The sequence below is a fragment of the Delphinapterus leucas genome, chromosome 20, assembly GCF_059928025.1.
Source record: "Delphinapterus leucas isolate spDelLeu-1000000601 "Yukka" chromosome 20, BTC_Dleu_Yukka2, whole genome shotgun sequence".
NCBI lineage: Eukaryota > Metazoa > Chordata > Mammalia > Artiodactyla > Monodontidae > Delphinapterus > Delphinapterus leucas.
This window is the reverse complement of record NC_143148.1, coordinates 12704302-12722196: the sequence shown is the minus strand read 5'-3', so window position 1 is coordinate 12722196 and position 17895 is coordinate 12704302. Positions and strand designations below refer to the sequence as shown.

The following is a 17895-nucleotide window of genomic DNA, read 5'->3' as shown; positions in this document are numbered from 1 at the left end:
GGCTGCACCTTCAAGCCACGTGATCCTGAGTGCTATTATCACACTCATGATAAGATTTAGGCAGTGAGAAAAAGCCAGAGTGGGTGAGCCCTGGTGAGCAAGGAACAAAAGGCAGCTGGAGAGCTCCACCAGAGTTACTCAAAGGTGCCACTTAAAGATGCTCACCAGGGCTTCCCTGGTGGCGCAGTGGTTAGGAATCCACCTGCCAACGCAGGGGACACGGGTTCGAGCCCTGGTCCGGGGACATCCCACGTGCCGCGGAGCAACTAAGCCCGTGCGCCACAGCTACTGAGCCTGCGCTCTAGAGCCTGCGAGTCACAACTACTGAGCCCCCGTGCCACAACTACTGAAGCCCACGCGCCTAGAGCCCATGCTCGGCAACAAGAAGCCACCGCAGTGAGAAGCCCACGCACCACGACGAAGAGGAGCCCCCGCTCGCCGCAACTAGAGGAAGCCCGTGCGCAGCAACGAAGAACCAACGCAGCCAAAAATAATAAAATAAAATTTTAAAAATTTAAAAATAAATAAATAAAGATGCTCACCACTGCACCAGACAGCCCCCATGCTACGCAGCTATACCTCACTCAGTCCTCACGACCACGCTGTGAGGTACTATACGGAGGAGGAAACTGAGGTACAAAGGGCTTAAGTGACACAGTCAAGGCCATGCAGCCAGGCGGTGGCAGAGACGAATTTGTGCCAGGCGATGGGCTCAGGCTGCGTCTCCCAAGCACATGCCGTGGTTAGGCCTGCGGGACCGCAGGTGGAGGAAGAAGAGCGGGCTGCGCCTGAGCACGTGGTGAAAAGCCTCTGAAGGGTTTCCCGAGGGCGAGGGGGGAGGGCCTGTCCTGGAGGCAGCACGTGCTGCCGCTGTGGGCGAAGGGCTGGAGGGGTTCACAGGAGCTGTGCAGAGACCAGCTAGGAGGCCACTGCCCTACGCAGGCAGGGAGAGGTGGCAGACAGGTGGGGACAGATGGCCGCATCAGACTCAAGACTGCCTGGAGTGGGGACGGTGGGGCACCCGGGACAGGGCCCAGGGGACGTTTTGCTTTGGGGAAAGATGCTGAGGACAGTTTGGGGACATGGTGGGGGAGGGGTCCGAGGGCGGCATCCATGAGTTGCCAGACCCCCGGGGCTGGAAATCGGGAGAGAGGTCGGGATAGAAGACAGACAGGGAAGCCACCAGTGCAGAGAAGGGCACTGGGCCTGGAAAGGTGGGTGAGACAGGGTGAGATGTATGTGGGAAATGCCAGGAACAACACCCAGGGAAGATAAGAATTTCAGAGTCCCCAGTGGCTCCCCCATTTCCAACTCACTTTATTCCCCATCGTCGTGTCTGCCTTGGTCTCGGCGCCAAGGCGGTCAAACACAGACGTCCTGTGGAGACCTGGGAGGGAAGTGAGGCCATCAGCCAGCGCCTGCTGGGCGGCCCCTGTGGGCCCAGGCCTGGCTGAGCACCATGCAGACAGGGAGGGGTCGACACAGCCAGCCCAGACCCCAGGCAGCTCTGGTCCAAGCAGGCACCGACTGGGCCCAGTTAGGTTTTACGTCTATGTTGTCGGCTAACACTGACCTTAACCCACACACTTCTGGCTAGTGCCAAATGTGGGAAGGATCAACTAAAATGGACACTTCCGGTCCTCACACCTTAGTACCAATTCATGAAGTGTATATGCGGGAAGAGTTCTTAATCCCTTCTGGTTCCTTTCCCTATTTTTTGGGCCATGGGCCTCTCAGAGAACCTGATGAATGGTAATGCTCTCCCTAAGTTACAGCCTAAAGAGCCACTAACAGGAGAATGCTTACTAGATTACAGCATAGAAGTACTATGAAAATATTCAACGACCATTAAAAAGAATGAAGAAGACGAAAAGATCTTCAGTAAAAAAGTTACAGAACAATACATATAGGACAATGCTATTTGTGCTTAAAAAGAAAAAAATGCCTGGATATGTGTAAATGTACAAACAGATGCATTTACATTCACAGATGCTGGTCTGGAAAGGTTAACAACACGTGTGGGATATGGGAGTGAGGGGAGAGAGTTTGTTCTTACTGTACATGCTTCTGCATCCGCTGGATGCTTTTCCATGAGAACGTTTACAATATTCTAAATGGAACACTGTAAGGAAGACCACCTCTGTACCACCAGATTCAAATCCCACCTGTGGACTGAATCTCAACCAGACACCTCTGGCTTGTAACGACGGTTCCTACTGTTTTGGGCACCTGCCCTCAGCCAGGCACAGTCACTCACTTAACAGGCAGGCTAGCACTGAATCCGTGCCACGGTCCCTCGGGGAAGAGGCGCCAGCTGAGGCACCGAGGAGCCCTGCTATGCTAACTGCGGGACAAGAAGACAGAGGCAGTGATGCGTCCCCCTCTACCATGGCCACCATCACTGTCCCCTCGGTCCAAGGCCCCCTGGACCCCATCAGAGCCTGCTTCTGGGCCAATGCCTGTAGGACGCGACCAACCCTGCAAGATGCAGCAAAAGGGAAACACAGTCTGTGCCCCCCACTCCCCACCGGGGCCAGTACCTTTCGCTGCCTGCTGCTGCTCCAGGATCTTACGGGTCCGGGGGGTGGTGCCTTTGGGCATGGTGATAATGTACTTCCCCTCCATCTCGGCCGTGACCCGGCGCCGCTTGGTGGGACCAGTCAAGCTCTCCTCCTCCCGGCGGGCCATGGCTGCTGGGGGAGGAGGGGGTGGTGAGCATCTTCTGGGATGGAATGTTCTCCTGGAGTGGGGGCTGGACGCCCTGCAAAGGGCACACACGTGCCCTTTATCGCCATGCGTTCACGTGACTGGAATCCCTTATCCTCCCAGCCACCCCCAAGGCCACTGGCTGAACCACCGGGAAACTCAGGGGTCTGGGCACAGTGGAGTCGCAGAAGGCTGTGGCGGGCCTCCCAGGCTCTCTGTGGCTCTGGCCCTCTGGCCTCCAGCAGGCTTATCTCCCAGCCCAGCCAGAATCCCCTCAGATGGGGAAACTGCTGGGTGGTGGAAAAGCCATCTAGGTGGTGCTTTCACAGGTGTAATCACTTTTTAAAAATGAGTCAAGGTATATACTTACAATCTGTGCATCGCGCATAAGTAAATTACACCTCAATTTAAAAGAAAGACTCTCCTCAAATGTGTTGAGTTGAAGAGAGCCAGTCCCTCCCAGGCTCCCCATCTTTTCAATACTTTAGAAATGAATTTTAACTTTCTTGCTCATGGCATATAAATCGAAAGATCAGAAGGAGGATGAGGCACTTGCAGACACACGTGGTCAAAAGGGGGCACGTGTGATGGAGGTGTACGGGGCGTGATGGGGCTGGGGGCCAGGACAGCCAAGCCCCCACCCTGGGCCTCTGTTTCAACTTGGGCCAAGATCACTGCTGTGGGGATGGGTCCAACAAAGGCAGGAGAGCGTGATGGACAGGAGGGCCTGGAAGCCCAAAGGCCAGAGTCCCATTCCCAGCTTACCAGCTGAGACCTGGAAGAGGAACAGCGGCCAAGCATGGAAAAGTCTGTGGAAGAGGAAGGTCTGGGAGAAGGGAACATCAGGGCAAAGGCCCCACGACGGGAAGCAGCCTGGAGGGGAACCGAGGCAGCAAGCAAGATGTGAACCCACGTGTCGCAGGGCCCAGTAAGGCCATGGGGGAAGATGACCTTATTAGTGGAACAATGGGAAGCCCTGGAGAGTCCTAGACAAGGGTGTGAAAGGATCAGATTGAAGGTTTTAAAGGATCCCTCTGGCCGCTAAGAGGAAAGGTAGCTTCTTTACCTTTGACCCCAGGCATCAAGCACAGGGCCGGGCACCACTGCGGGGCTCAGTGACCATCTGTTAAAAAAGACTGAACCACCCATAGTCAACAATACTGTACTGTACACTTAAAATTTTGTGAAGAGGGTAGAGCTCACGTTAAGTGTTCTTACCACAATAAAATAAAAAGTACAAAAAGACTGAAACAGCCACCGCATGAGAACTGCAGTGCACCCACGCTTAAAGACACCATCTCGAGTGCTTCCAACCATCTTCTGGGGAGGGTGTCACCAGCCCCCTTCTACAGTGAGGCCCACAGAGGTGCAGTGATCTGACCAAGTCTGAACACTCTGGACACCTTGTAGCCTCCAAAGCACTCTGCAACGTTGGGAACATGTCCCCCAAATACCGTCTGCCAACCCACATTCGCCCCCAGCTCCTCCCACCACCTGCCTGAGTCCCCTCACCGGCAGCCTTGGCACTCCTTGCTGCCATCTTGTTGGACACAGTGACAGAGATCTTGGAGGTGCTGGTGTCCGGCCGCCTGGGGGGAGTGCCGGGTGGGGAGTCTCGGTTCAGGCTGTTGGTGATCATCCGGGAGGCGGCTGCCAGGAGGAAAGAGGAGAGTCCAGTGGGGCGGGGCCCTGGGAAGGGGGTCAGGATGGGGAAGGCAACCTTGGGACCGCAGCATGGGGAAAGGGCAGCCAGAGGCACCCTGTGGCTGCACTGTCAAGACAAGCATGCTTGGGGTGGGCCTGTCTTCCCAGGAACTAGCCCGCCCCTCCCTGCCCTGGGGGCCTTTCCTGAGGCCCCAGACCAGATGGGTTCCTAGCACACTTCACCTATCAGTTACCCAGCCCTGCACTGAGCATTTCCCTCCCCTCTCCCTCCACCACACTGGCCTCCAGGATCTTCCTCGCTCAGCAAGTACATGCCCGCTCAGGGCACTTGCTGTTCATAGGTCTGGCGTGCAGCTCCCCCAGTAGCAATGGGCTTGCTCTGTCTCTGCATTCAGGTCTCCTCTCAGACGGCATCTCCTCAGAGAATACTTCCCTGCCCTTATTACTGCTTGACATTAAAATTACATTTATTTGTTTACTGGTAGACTCTCCCACAAGACTGTATTTATAATAATACAGAGAAGACACTGTCTGTTTATCGCTGTATCCCCAGTGCCAACCACAGTTTCTGGCACTTCACAGGTCTTCAGTAAACATCTACTGAAAAGATGAACATGGTCACCAAACCTCCCAACACCCCTACTAGACAGGCTCCACTGTAAACCAATTTTATAGATGACAAAACTGAGACTCGGGGAGTGGGGTCACTCAGCCAGGGTCCTGGGCAATGTGGGTCTGGCTCCAGTTGGGCTGGGGCAAGAAAAGAGGTGACCTCCCTCAGAGGTGGAAAGCAGTCTCTGGCCCCCCTGAATTCTGTGGAGCAGGAAAAGGGATGTCCCAGGGTGCAAGGTGGGCTACAGCGAGCAGACGGGAGGGCCAACTCCAGCGGGGGGAGGAGACGGACTGTGTCTCCAGGTGCAGCTGCTGCTAGCTTCAGGGTGCGGGTTTGCTGAGCTCTCGGGGAAGCCCTGCAGGGAGGGGAGAGGGGGAACCTTCACGCTACTACCGCTTGCTCAGCAGGCCCAGCACCAACGCCCCCCCCACAATGGCTTTCAGACTTTGATATTTTGTCCTACCTACCCCCAAAAAAGCCTTCTCTCTTTCTGCCATGTGCTGTCTCTCAAAGTCTCCTGAAGTCCCCCATAATGACCCTCAACACCTGATTATAATTCCATATTGCTTGGTTACTTTTTAAATTATAACTACAGCATAAAGAAAAAGACATCAAACCTACACAGATCGTTTAACATCAATTCCCATATACCCACCACCCGGGTCAGGAACGGGAGCACTGCTTGCACCCAGAAGTCCGGGGATTGGCCCTTCCCAACAAGACCTTCTCCCTCCTCACCACCCAGGAAGAAATGGTCGGTTTTCAGGCCTGCTCACGGCTGTTGATGATTTGGCATACACCCTCCCGTGATCTTCCCAAGACATTTCTTCAGCCCGATAGGGGTGGCTTTCTTTCTTTTTTTTTTTGGCCTCGCCCAGGCCCCGGCAGTGAAATCGCTGAGTCCTAACCATTGGACCGCCAGGGAATTCCCAGGGGTGGCTCTCTGATGAGTGGCTGTGTGGAATCTGCGCCCAGAGCCTCCACTCACAGCACTCTGACAGGCCAAATGCAACACGATCGGGATTTTCTGCTACAAAACATAAGCAGTTGAGAGGGCCTGCCTCTTGCAATGGCCACAGAGGGCAAGGTCTTGCTTAAAAGGGATATGGTGTTTTCTCATGCCAGGTAAGCATCACCTGGGTGGAGGGGAAACAGCTCTGTCTGTGAGCCACTGAAGCTGAGTTGCAGTCAGACGCCAGAGTACAACGAACTGTTCTTTGTTCCTCCCAGTGTGGACACACGTGTTCAATATTACAAAGTGTACACAAGTGACCGGAATGTTTTGGGGTACTCTTCTCCACCCTTTTCCATCTGTGCCTGTTTCCCCTACTCTTTTAACTGCCTATTTTCTCCATCAGTATTTTTGTTTTAATTTTTTAAACTTATTTTAAACTATTTAAGAGACTCAAAATAGCAAAAAAAGTACATACTACCTGATTACATTTATATAGGTTTGAAAGACTGGCAAAACTAACCTAAGCTGTTAGAAATCAGGGCAGTGGATACCCTTGAGAGGTGCTGAGTGATGTCAGTCATCTTTTCTGTTTCTGGATGTGGACGCTGCAGGCTACATGCGTGCTCCATTTGTGAAAAGTCATTCAGCTGCCCCTTTGTCATCGGAACCCTTTTCTGTATGTCAGTTGAGGGGGACCATTGCAGAAACGAACCCAATTTGTTCAACTTCCCTTTGTCCATGCCTTTGGGTAGGCCCTGACCACACTGATGCCGGGCTTAGCCATGTGAGTGGCTTTGGCCAATGGGACAGAAGCAAATGTTATACAAGCAGAGACTTAAGAGGTGCTTTGCACATTGGGTCCTGCCTTCTCATGCTGCTTTTGGGAACCCTACAATCACCACGGTGTAGATGAGCCTGGGCTAGCCTGCTGGATAATGAGAGACATGTGGCCAAGTCACCTCTTTTGGCCCAGATGACACCAAGCCAACCATCAGATGTGTGAGGGAGGCCATCCTAGATCAAGAGATCTAGGAGCTGCCAAGTGACCACTGAGATCAGTTGAGCTGTCCCAGAGCAGAAGTGACCAGCCAAGTCACAGAATCACGAGAAATAAAAGTCTGTGTTTTCAGCAACATGGATGGACCTAGAGATTATCATACTAAGTGAAGTAAATCAGACAGACTTAAAAAAATGATACAAATGAACTTATTTACTAAACAGAAATAGACTCACAGACAGAGAAAACAAACTTATAGTTACCAAAGGGGAAAGGGGCATGGGGCTGGATAATTTAGGAGTTTGGGATTCAAATATACACACTACTATATATGGAGTAGATAACTAACAAGGACCTACTGTGTAACACAGGGAACTATATTCACTATTTTATAATAACCTATAATGGAAAAGAATCTGGAAAAAAAACATATATATAGGGAATTCTCTGGCGGTCCAGTGGTTAGGACCCTGAGCTTTCGATCCACTGCAGGGGGCACGGGTTCGATCCCTGGTCAGGGAACTAAGATATATATGTGTGTGAGTGTGTGTGTGTGTGTGTGTGTGTGTATAACTGAATCACTTTGCTGTATACCTGAAATTAACACAACACTGTAAATCAACTATATTTCAATAAAAAATTTTTTTTAAAAGTCTGTTTAAGCCAGTTTTGTGGTGGCTGGTTAAGCAGCAAAAGCTAATTAATACATATGTTAAATTGTTTAAGTGTCACATTGCTGAAAAAAACAGAAGTATAAATACAGTTGATTCTTACCATTCAGATTCCATTTTGTAAATTCGCCTGTTCACAAATTTATTCGTAACCTCAAAACGAATACTCGTGCTGCTCTGTGGTCATTCACAGACACGCACAGAGAGGCAAAAAACTTGAGTCACCCAACACACGTTCCCAGCTGAGGTCAAACAAGGCGACGCTCTGCCTTCCTGTTGCGGCTCTCACTTAGTAAACAAGTCTATTTAGTGCCACAGTCTATTTACGGTCTCCTTATTGCTATTTTCACATCTTTGTGCTTTTTGTTAGTGGTTTTGCTGTTTAAAATGGCCCCCAAGCATGGTGATAAGGTGCTGTCTAGTGTCCCAAGTTCAAGAAGGCTGGGATGTGCCTTATGGAAAAAATACGTGCGTTCAATAAGCTTTGTTCAGGCAGTTTTAGTGCTGCGGGCTGTGAGTTCAATGTTTATGAATCTACACCATATATTAAATAAGGTGTCTTGGAACAGAAACACACATAAATAAAGTTGTGTATTGGTCAGATGATGAAAACGTGGTGACCCCGTATTCCCCTGGGAGAAGTGATTCAGTATTCACTGACTCGGTGTTCGCAGTGGCCGTGTAGAATGGAACGACCACAAACGAAAATCCACTGTATATACAGCCGCTCACCACCTAAGAGACAGAGCCTCGGATGGCTTTGCTTCCACCTCTGCGAACTCCAGGTGTGTCCCCTTCACTGCCGGAGTGTAAGAATGAAGAAAAGGAGGCCCGAACACATGGAACTCACCGCTAGAGGTGCCTCGGCGAATCTCGCCTGGAAGGGGGCTGGGGCTGCAGGGCACTGACTCAGTGGCAGCTTTGCACATGTCCTGTAAAGAAAACAGGTGCCCCGTTACCATGGGGACAGGGGCATAAGCTGGCGGAAGAGGGAACCCAGATATCTAAGCAAAACTCGGGGAATCAGAGCCTGAGCTGTTAGAGGTTTCAAAACATTTCCCTTCTAATCATAATGAAGCACCAGACACACCCAAGCTGAGGGACATGCTACAGAACACCTGACCAGTACTCTCCAAAACTGTGAAGGTCATCAAAAACCTGGGAAGACTAGGAAACTGTCCCAAATCAAAAGAGACTAAGGAGACGTGAGAAGTAATGGCATGTGGTATCCTGGAACAGAAAAATGACATTAGTGGAAAATCTAATGAAATCCAAATAGTCTATAATTTAGTTAACAATAGCATACTACTAATGTCCATTTCTTAGTTTTGACAAATGGACCATGGCTCTGGAAGATGTTAACATTAAGGGAAGCTGGGTGAAGGAAGTATAGAAACTTTCTGTACTACTGTTGGAACTTTTCTATAAATCTAAAATTGGTCTCAAATTTAAAAGTTTAAAGAAATCATTTTGCTCAGTGACCTCCGTGATAACTCAGCTAACGTCCCTGGCTTGAGAAAGCCCTCGCTGCGGGGTCTTGCCCTGGATGGTGGACAGACGAAGACCTGTCCCTGGGATGGAGGGAGCTACTAAAATTGACGAGAATAACCCCAGCAGCTGTCACTCGGTAAAGTGGAGTGCTGGAGAGCGCAGCTCTGAAGCAAGCTTCCTTCTCAGTCAAGTGGAGGGAGGAGTAAGTGAGCTCATATTCGTAGAGGACGAAGACAGGGCCTGACAGGCCACGGCAAGTACTTGGTAAGTGCTAACTATCATAACTAAACAAGCTCTTCACTCCAGGCCTGGCACTTGGTGCCACATACACTCTCTGGTAAATGGCCACAGCGACCCCATGCAGCAGGGCTGTGTGAAAAGCCTGTTTCAGAGACTCGGGGAGGTGAAATCACTAGTCCAAGGTCACTGTAAGCAGAAGGGCCAAGAAGGGAACCACCATGTTGTTGGCCAAGCCACCAACTGGGTCCCACATAGAGAGCTCCTGTTCTGGGGACAGAGAAAGAGTCCTGGTATGGATAACTATCATGAGGAAGATGAAAACTAGCAATAATAATACTTAAAGCGAGCCCCTACTGCGGCCTCCTGTTCACACTGTCCTAGGGCTTTATATAACTTAGTACTCACAACCCTCCTGCGAAACTGGTTTGCCTACGTACATCCTACAGGTGGAGAAAGTAAGGTTCAGAGAGGTTGGGCAACATGCCCGATGTCACACAGCAAACAGTGGAACCAGCCTTGGAATCCAGTCTTCCTACCTTTACTTCCAAGCCTCCAGTCGGCTCTGCCACTGCCCCCCTACCCCACCCTAAATCCAGAGACAGAGGGGTCGAGTGGAGCACCCACCTGGCGGTGCACCACCTTGGCATGCTTGAGGATGGCAATGATGTCGCCCACCACAGTCACGCCCAGCTCATTCATGATCTCCTTGTTGAGATCCAGCAGCATGCTCTTCTGGATCCTGCAGGGGAGGGTCAGCAGGGAGGCCACAGTGGGCCAGGGTGGGTGGGCCAGCCAGCCCCCTGACTCCCTTCCTTTCCCCAGGTTCAGCCCTGTCCCCTCGGCAGCCTTACCTGTTATCCACAAACATCACTGCGTAATTGACAGCAGGTCCCGGAGGAATGCCGGCTTCCTTAAAGAACTGGATCCACTCGGAAGTGGCTGGGGGATGGGGGCATGGACAGGGCTCATTAGTCACATTACTCTCCTTAGAGAAGAGCAGCAGCAAACCACAACAGCAGCAGCTCCCGCAAATTAAATGCTTATCAAACGCCAGGCCCTGGTCCTGAGAGCTCTGCATATACGATGCAACTAAGCCGGCCTGACAGCCCTGTGGGTTAGGCAGCATTGACGCCCCCATTTTGCCAGTGAGGAAACTGAGGCAGGGAGAGGTCGGGGGACCCTCCCCAGGCCACCCTGCTAACAAGAAGCAGACTTCCCGAGGCCCTGTGCTTCCATACGGCCCTTCTCCTTGCAGCTCTGCCCTGCTCTGGAGCGTGACCCGCAGCAATCACCGCCCCCCCCATGCTTGGCCAATGACTGGTTTGGGGGAGTCAGGACTCTGGGTTCTCCATCCAGGTCCCCATCAGCAGGTGCGGGCCCCGAGGGTGACAGGATTCATAGGTGGATGGAAAGAAGGGTTGCAGAGCTGACCCCTGGGTGTCAGAAGCAACCCCCCTCTACACACACACACAGAAGCAGCCCGGCCTCAGAGTGAGCATGTTTGGAGCATGGGTTCAAATCCTGGTTCTGCCATCTCCCAGCTGAGGGACTTTGGGCAAGGTAACGCTTGGTGCTTCGGTGTCCTCTAGGGTAATACATTCAACAAGTATGTACTGAGCACTTGGCACACACCAGGTCCTGCTCTAGGCACTGGGGATACCGCAGGGCACAAGACAGAGTCCCTTTCCTCATGGAGCTGACATTCTAGTGATAACAGCACTGACGTCCTTGGTCATTGTGCAGACTAAAGAGAAAGTCCACAAAAAGGGCTCTAAGTGGCACATGGCCCAGAGGATGTCCTCAACCCACTGCAGCCATCATGATGATGAAGGGGATAATGGTGATGATGGTGCCACCGCTACACATGGAGCCAAGACCAGGCAGACCCCATCCATGTAGCTTTATTGCTTCCAAAGTTCTTTCTTGGCCTCTTGGGTGTGACCTTCAAGCTGACCCTGACCTGTCAGGCCAGGTGTTAGAGAAGATCATTGGTTCCAAGGAGAACTTTTCTTTCACATTTTAATATCTCTGAAACTAGGATTTACCTCACAATTGATGGTGTGCCACAATTTAATTGGCAACATTGTTTTCTTTATCTTTCTCAGGGTACATAACAGTACATCCAACAATCCATGCTATTTTAGATAAGAAGAAATTTGGTGTTACTATGCCCATTTTGCTGGTAAGACAACTGAGGCTCAGAGCAGGGAAAGAGACACACTCTGGATGAGACACTGCATGGGTGGGGGGTAGGGGGCTCAGGCGCATCCCCTCCTGAAGAGGCCCCTGCCCACCCAGCCACAGGCCAGTCCCCCTGGGCCTGAGGCAAGTGAGGAGCTCATGCCCTCAGGACATCCTCCAGCAGCCCAGAGGAAAGGCGGACCTTTTTCTACTTTTCACAGGCACTATCCACCTGTCCAGGCATGGGGCCCTGGGTTCCCTTAGCCAAAAGCAGGCACCTTTGGTCTAAGTGTCAAAAACTACCACACAATAGTTCCATTTATGTGAAATGTCCAGAAGAGGTGAATCTGTAGAGATCTATAGGGACAGAAAGTAGATTAGTGGTTGCCAGGGACTGGGTGGGAGAGCGGGGGGCGGGGGGTGAACGCTAATGGGTATTCGGGTTTTGCGGGAAGTGATGAAAATATTTTGAAATTGATTGTGGTGACGGTTGCATAACTCTGCGAACACAGAATATAAAGACCATTGACTCGTACGCTTCAGTGAATTGTATGAAATGTGAACTGCCTCTCAATTAAGCTGTTATTAAGGGGAGGAAAAACACCACATAGGTTGGGGGTAGCTAGCTGCCTGAAGCAACGACAAGGCACTGCAAAAGTCCTCCTGTCTGGTCGTCACCATCATTTCGTGTCCTACTTAAGGAGGAAAATATGCTGCCAATTAAATGATCACAAGCACCAGCTGTAAGATGAACCCCCATTTCAGAAATATTAATATGGGCCACGATGTGTGTCTTGGACTCAGAGGAGTGGCTTGCTGTACACACCAGGAGACACGCACTAGAAGATTCACGGCAGCTTGTCTGCAACCCAGAAACAATGCAATATCCACTGACAATAGCATCGACAAACAAATGGTGGCTGCCCACACAGTAACTACTACGGAGCAGTGCAAAGCAAAGAACTGCAACTACACAGAGCACCAGAGATGACTCAGACACTGCGCAGAGCAACAGAAGCCAGACGCGGAAGACCTCACGACGCGACTGCATTCACGTAAGTTCAAAACCAAGTCTATAGGAATGTTTTCATTAGTGGTACAACTATAGGAAAGGTAAGGAGAGATTATCACAAAGAGAAGATCGTGGTTTATTCCATCTGGAGGAGGGAGGGGGTGTATGATTGGGTTGGAGCCCTCAGCGGGGCAGGCAATGTTCTAGTTCTTGACCTGGACGGTGGTTAGAGGGGGGGGTGCTTTTTTAAAACCTCTTTATTGAACCATCATTTTCACCCACGAAAGTACACACAAGTCAGTACATTTTCATAAACCAACATACCCATGTAACCAGTCCCCAGATCAAGAAATGAAACATTTCCAACATTCCAGAAGCATCCCCTGCCTCACATCCCCCAGGCGGTCACTTCTCCCTGCCTCGCAAGGGCAGTCAACACTTTCTAGCAAGCACAGAGTGATTTTGCCTGCTTCTGTGCTTTACATAAATAGAATCATAAAGGATGCACTCAGACGTTTGCTTTTTAATTGCTCTTATGACCACACAAATATGTTGTACGTACTCTTCTATACGTACAAATCTCCAAAACTTTAAAAGCTACCAGCTAATAATCTCGCGCTTTGGCAATCCCCAAGTACAGAGTTCGAAGAGAATGTGGTGATAAAGCTCATGAGAGTAATAACAGCTATAACGTTTGCTGAGAACCATGCCCAAGATTTCACATGCAACAACCTCCTAATCCTTACAACATCCCAGGATGTTACTATCTCCATTTTACAGGTGAGAAAATCGAGGCTCTGAGAGGTCATATGAGAAATCTGCTGGACTTCAGGACTTTATGGCCTGAAGTTCTTTATGGCCAAAATACGTTGTCAGCAGGCCCAGATACAGAGCGGAGGTGGATAGGCCCTGGGCAGGCCCTGGCCCTCCCTCCGCGTTCCCCGGAGCACAGCTGTTCCTGCCAGTGACCAGCCCTCCCTTCCCCAGCCTGCCCCCCCCCCACCAAGGTCATACCTCAGAAAGGGCAGAGGGGAGAGGGGGCCCCAGAGAGAAGACTCACCCATAGTTACAGAGACCATTGTCTCCCTCGCCTTCACTCTGCTCCCTGGAGCCTGCATGAGAGAACAAGGGGAGAGCACCCATGAGTCGCCGCTGGCTAAGTGTCCGTCCCTCTCTCGCTGCCTGTCTGCCTGCCAGGGGAGAGTTCCTGGGCTGGGGGCTCACAGCCCAGGAATAGCCTGGAGCAGCTGGCAGGAAGTCAGCCTGGGGCAGAGCTGTCACCACAACTATCACTCCTGCCTCGGATAAGGCCCAGGGGTGGCAAATGTCCACATCTCCATTCCCACACACCTCACAAGTTTCTGGCTGGAATAAGAGAGGGACAGAAAAAAAGACACCCCCTGCCCAAGACCTTAACCATAAATACCCATTCATTCACCCATTCAAAAACTCTTTCCTGAGAACCTACTGTGTGTGAGGCACTGTTCTAGGAGCCAGGAATACTGAGGTTAACAAAAACCAGAGCTTGAGGACTTCCCTGGCGGCCCAGTGGTTAAGACTCCGCGCTTCCACTGCAGGGGGCACAGGTTCGATCCCTGGTCGGGGAACTAAGATCCCACATGCCGCAAGGCGCAGCAAAAAACAAACAAACTCCAGAGCTTGGCATCTAGGTGGGGACACGGGAAACAGGGAGACAGAGAGTAAACAAGCAAACCAGTTGACAATATCACGTGTCAGAAAGGCTTTAGCCTTATGGAGAAAACACAGAGGGCCCGGGAAGGGAGAGCTTGCAATTCTAAATGGGTGGTCAGAGAAGAGCTCTCTAAAGTGACATGTAGAGGCCTGAAGGAGGTGGAGGGGTGAGCCATGCAGTTTTACAGAGGAAGTGTGTTCCAGGAGAAGGTACAGCAAGTCCAGTGCCCTGAGCCAGGAACCCATCTGGCATGTCCGTGGGGCAGCAGGAACAGGGGAGGGAGCAAGGAGGCAAGTGAGAGCGGCCAGGGTAGAGAGGTGGGGCACCAGTCAGGAGGGGGTCCCAGAGCAGAAATGGAAAACCAGTTTTCGCTTGGGTAAGATCAGCAGGTGCCAGAAAGGTGTTAAAGACATATTAGCCCCAACGGAGACTTCCTCCTGCACATGAACAGCAGTGTTGAAAGAGAACTAACAGAAATCATTTCCTCACCTGATGCTTCGCTACTACCTGACTCCAGGACCACCTGTCCCATGCTGCCCTGGCCCAAACTTCCCACCTGGCCCGCCTCCTCTTCTCAGTCCCTGCCCTCTCCCCTCACGCTGCTCCCCTCCACCCACTCCAGCCCCCAGTTCTGATCCTTTTCACCCACCCCGCCTCCGCCTCCTCTACAGGTGCAGAAGGCCCACTGTCCAGCACCTTTCTGTTTACCATCACGTACGATCTGCCCATTCCCGCCCCCCCCCCCAACAATTCTGATGGTATCACAGAGATGGTACAAGAGTAAGGACTCTGGAACCAGACTTGCAGGATTCAAATCTGGCTCTACCACTTACTAGCTGTGTGACCTTGGCAAGGGACTTCACCAGTCGGGCTTCAGTGTCCCCATCTGTAAACCGGGATGGTACAAACATTACTTGCCTTAGAGGACTGCTGTGGGGCTAGATGAGTTTCTATGTACAAAGCGCTCAAGAGTGCCTGGTGTATACTAAGTACCTACTCTAGAAGTGCTGGTTCTTCTTATTCCCCAGCCTCCCACCCCAGCTTTCCCTCTAACACCCAAGTGCTTTGCCTGCCACCCACTTTTCACACAGAACGTCACCTGTGCCTGGAATGCTTGCTCCTCCTGTCCTCCTGGCAAGCTCTCCATCACTCTGCTTGGCTGCCACCTGCTTTGTGAAGCCTTCCCAAAGTCCCCGGATGTGAGGCTCTCTCCTCTACTCCCAAGTAGGATGACGAACATGACCACGGACATCACTTCACCCTGTACTTGGCTCCTAAGATCCCTTTTCCCTTTGGGATTTTACCACTGGACAAAGACAATACAACCAACATCTCTCAAAGAGCAAAAGGCATGGAGAGGCTTCAGTGAGTCAGACAGAGCAACAGCATTTCACACACCAAGCACTACCTATGCACCAGGACCAATGCCAGGCATCACACTGATGCCTCACAACCTCCTCATGAGTGAGGACTATAATTAGCCCCATTTTAATCAATGAAGGAACCAACTCATTGTGGTGCAGTCATTTGCCAAATGCCACATCTAGCAAGCACTTTACTAGGACTCAAAAACAAGTTCTCCCTGATTCCAGTGCCCATGCAGTAGCTCCTGCTGAATGTTTACGTGCCAGGCACTGAATATGTTCACATCTCAGTGACTCCTCACAACCACCCGTGGTAAAAAGTAAAAGTGATCTCCAAGTCACAGATTAGAGTGGCAGGTCCGAGGTCACACAGCAAGCAACTACAGGGCCAGGGTTTGAACCGAAGTCAGTCAGTGGCTATGATTAACACTGGTCAAGGGATTACTATGAGCCAGGCACTGTGGTCTGTCTGTCTTTGCAAAGTTTCAGTTAACACTTACTAGGAGGCTCTAAGTACTGGTATCCTCCCACTATAACTGCAGAATTCCCTGCTGGACTCAAGTGTCCTCTCTCCACCACCAAAAGCCCATCTCCAGCACTGACCTTCTGAACAGTGAAGATTATATAACATTAACAATAACAGGAAAATGACAGCTCCCCCAATTCAAGTAATCACCATGCACCAGACTCCTCACCCTAAGCCCTTAGAAGGCTTGGCTCCAAATCTCGATTTTACCAACTTCCTAACCCTGACCCTGGGGCAAGTGGCTTAACCTTTCTGGATCTCACTCCCTTCAACTATAAAATAACAATGATAGGAGTTATTGTACATCAACTATACTTCAATTAAAAAAAAAAGGATAAGCATATCTATTCTTAAAGTGTTTAGCAGGGTTAAAAGAGTTTATAAACGCCAAGCCCGTAGAACAATGTTCAGTAGGTTTTGTACATGTGCATTAAATAAATCTTAAGTGAGTCAGGAAAAGGGTAGGACAGTCACTAAGCTGATGTCAGTCATATGCAAAGTGTGAGCTGAGAACAGAGTATAACTTAACAGGGTCCATGGGATCTGACAACATAGAACCACAATAGTACAAGTTATCCCCTTTTCAATTCTTTCAGTTTCTGTCTACAATTTAATAGACCGTTCTGCTTCCATTGGAGTTCAGGTTAAGTTTTCCTTCTTCTCACGGCCAAAATGCTAGTTTTCCATTAACAAAGCAATACAAATTTTCTTTCTCAAATGAACTGACTGGAGGAAAATGCATCAGTTTTAAAGAAAAAGGAAAACGTAATACTAAGGGATTTGGCAAAATTTATCAAATAGTAAGTGGCGGGATGTCGATTTGCCCAGCTCCAGATTCCAAGTTTTTCCTATCGCCGTCTCTGAGCTTCCTTCCTCCTCTCTTCCTTGCAAGTCCCATCTACACCAATGACTCTCAGAATCATTTTTATTATAGTCCCAATCTACTGAGCTCCTGCTCTACACTGTCAGGTCCTATGCTAAGGAGTTTACACGCACATTTCATCAGCATCCTCACAATGACTCTATGATATTGGGGCTATTAGCCTTCGTTGTATAGACGAGGAAAACGAGGTTCAGACAGGTGAAGGCACAGTTCCACTACCACAAAGTGTAGCTAGGACTTGAACTGAGATCTGTTGGCTCCCAATTCCACGCTCCCACACCCAGCTCTTCCACACCAAGTACAAACATCATCAACAATACAAACAATAACAGTATAGCAACCAAGTGAGCAGTGTGCCAGACGCTGAGCTAGGGGCTCCGACATGCACGAGCTGACTTCTCACTCCAACCCATAAAGAGGATGCCATAGCCAGATTCTGATCCCCATCCTACAGAGGAGGAAACTGAGGTTCAGAGAAAGAAGTAGCTTGTCAAGAGCAGAGTCGCACAGCGGCGCCAGGACTGAGTCCGGAACCCCGGGCGCCATTCATTCCCACCTCATCCAACCCAGTCCCACCACCCACGGCCCGCGCCTCACCTGGCCCTCTGGGCCCGCGCCCACTCGCGCCGCCCGCCCTCCCACCCGGCGGCGCCAATTGTCAGACCCTCCTCCTTCGGCCCGGCTGCCCGCCCCGGAAGCACCGTCCTCAACGCCGGAAGCCGGACTTACCGGCCCGCGGCCGCTCTAGCCCTCCGGGTAGCCACCAGCGAGAGCACAGCGGCAACCGTCACGTGACCACCCGCACTCTCCCAGGCGCTTCCCCCTCCCCACGCTAGCGAGGAGCGCGGCCAATGAGAAAGGCAATTGCCCGGCCCCCGCCGGCCCGCAGTCTAGCCGG

At 51.0% G+C, this 17895-nt stretch overlaps 1 protein-coding gene across 6 annotated transcripts in view; it reads right to left on the bottom strand.

The window, feature by feature from the left end:
- C20H19orf47 (chromosome 20 C19orf47 homolog) overlaps positions 1–17684 on the bottom strand; it is a 31505-nt gene extending 13821 nt beyond the window's left edge. Inside the window, exons 1-10 of one of the 6 annotated variants that reach the window (XM_089902832.1) lie at positions 15324–15374; positions 15058–15110; positions 14000–14197; positions 13592–13643; positions 10190–10277; positions 9963–10077; positions 8458–8539; positions 4219–4356; positions 2541–2693; positions 1317–1387 (exon numbers count right to left, since the gene is read on the bottom strand). In XM_089902832.1, coding sequence (XP_089758958.1) covers positions 1317–1387; positions 2541–2693; positions 4219–4356; positions 8458–8539; positions 9963–10077; positions 10190–10277; positions 13592–13610 — 666 coding nt within the window. In that variant the 5' untranslated portion in view covers positions 13611–13643; positions 14000–14197; positions 15058–15110; positions 15324–15374. The other 5 variants (XM_022585638.3, XM_089902830.1, XM_089902833.1 and 2 more) reach the window with 5 other exon arrangements.
- Positions 17685–17895: the final 211 nt, after the last annotated feature.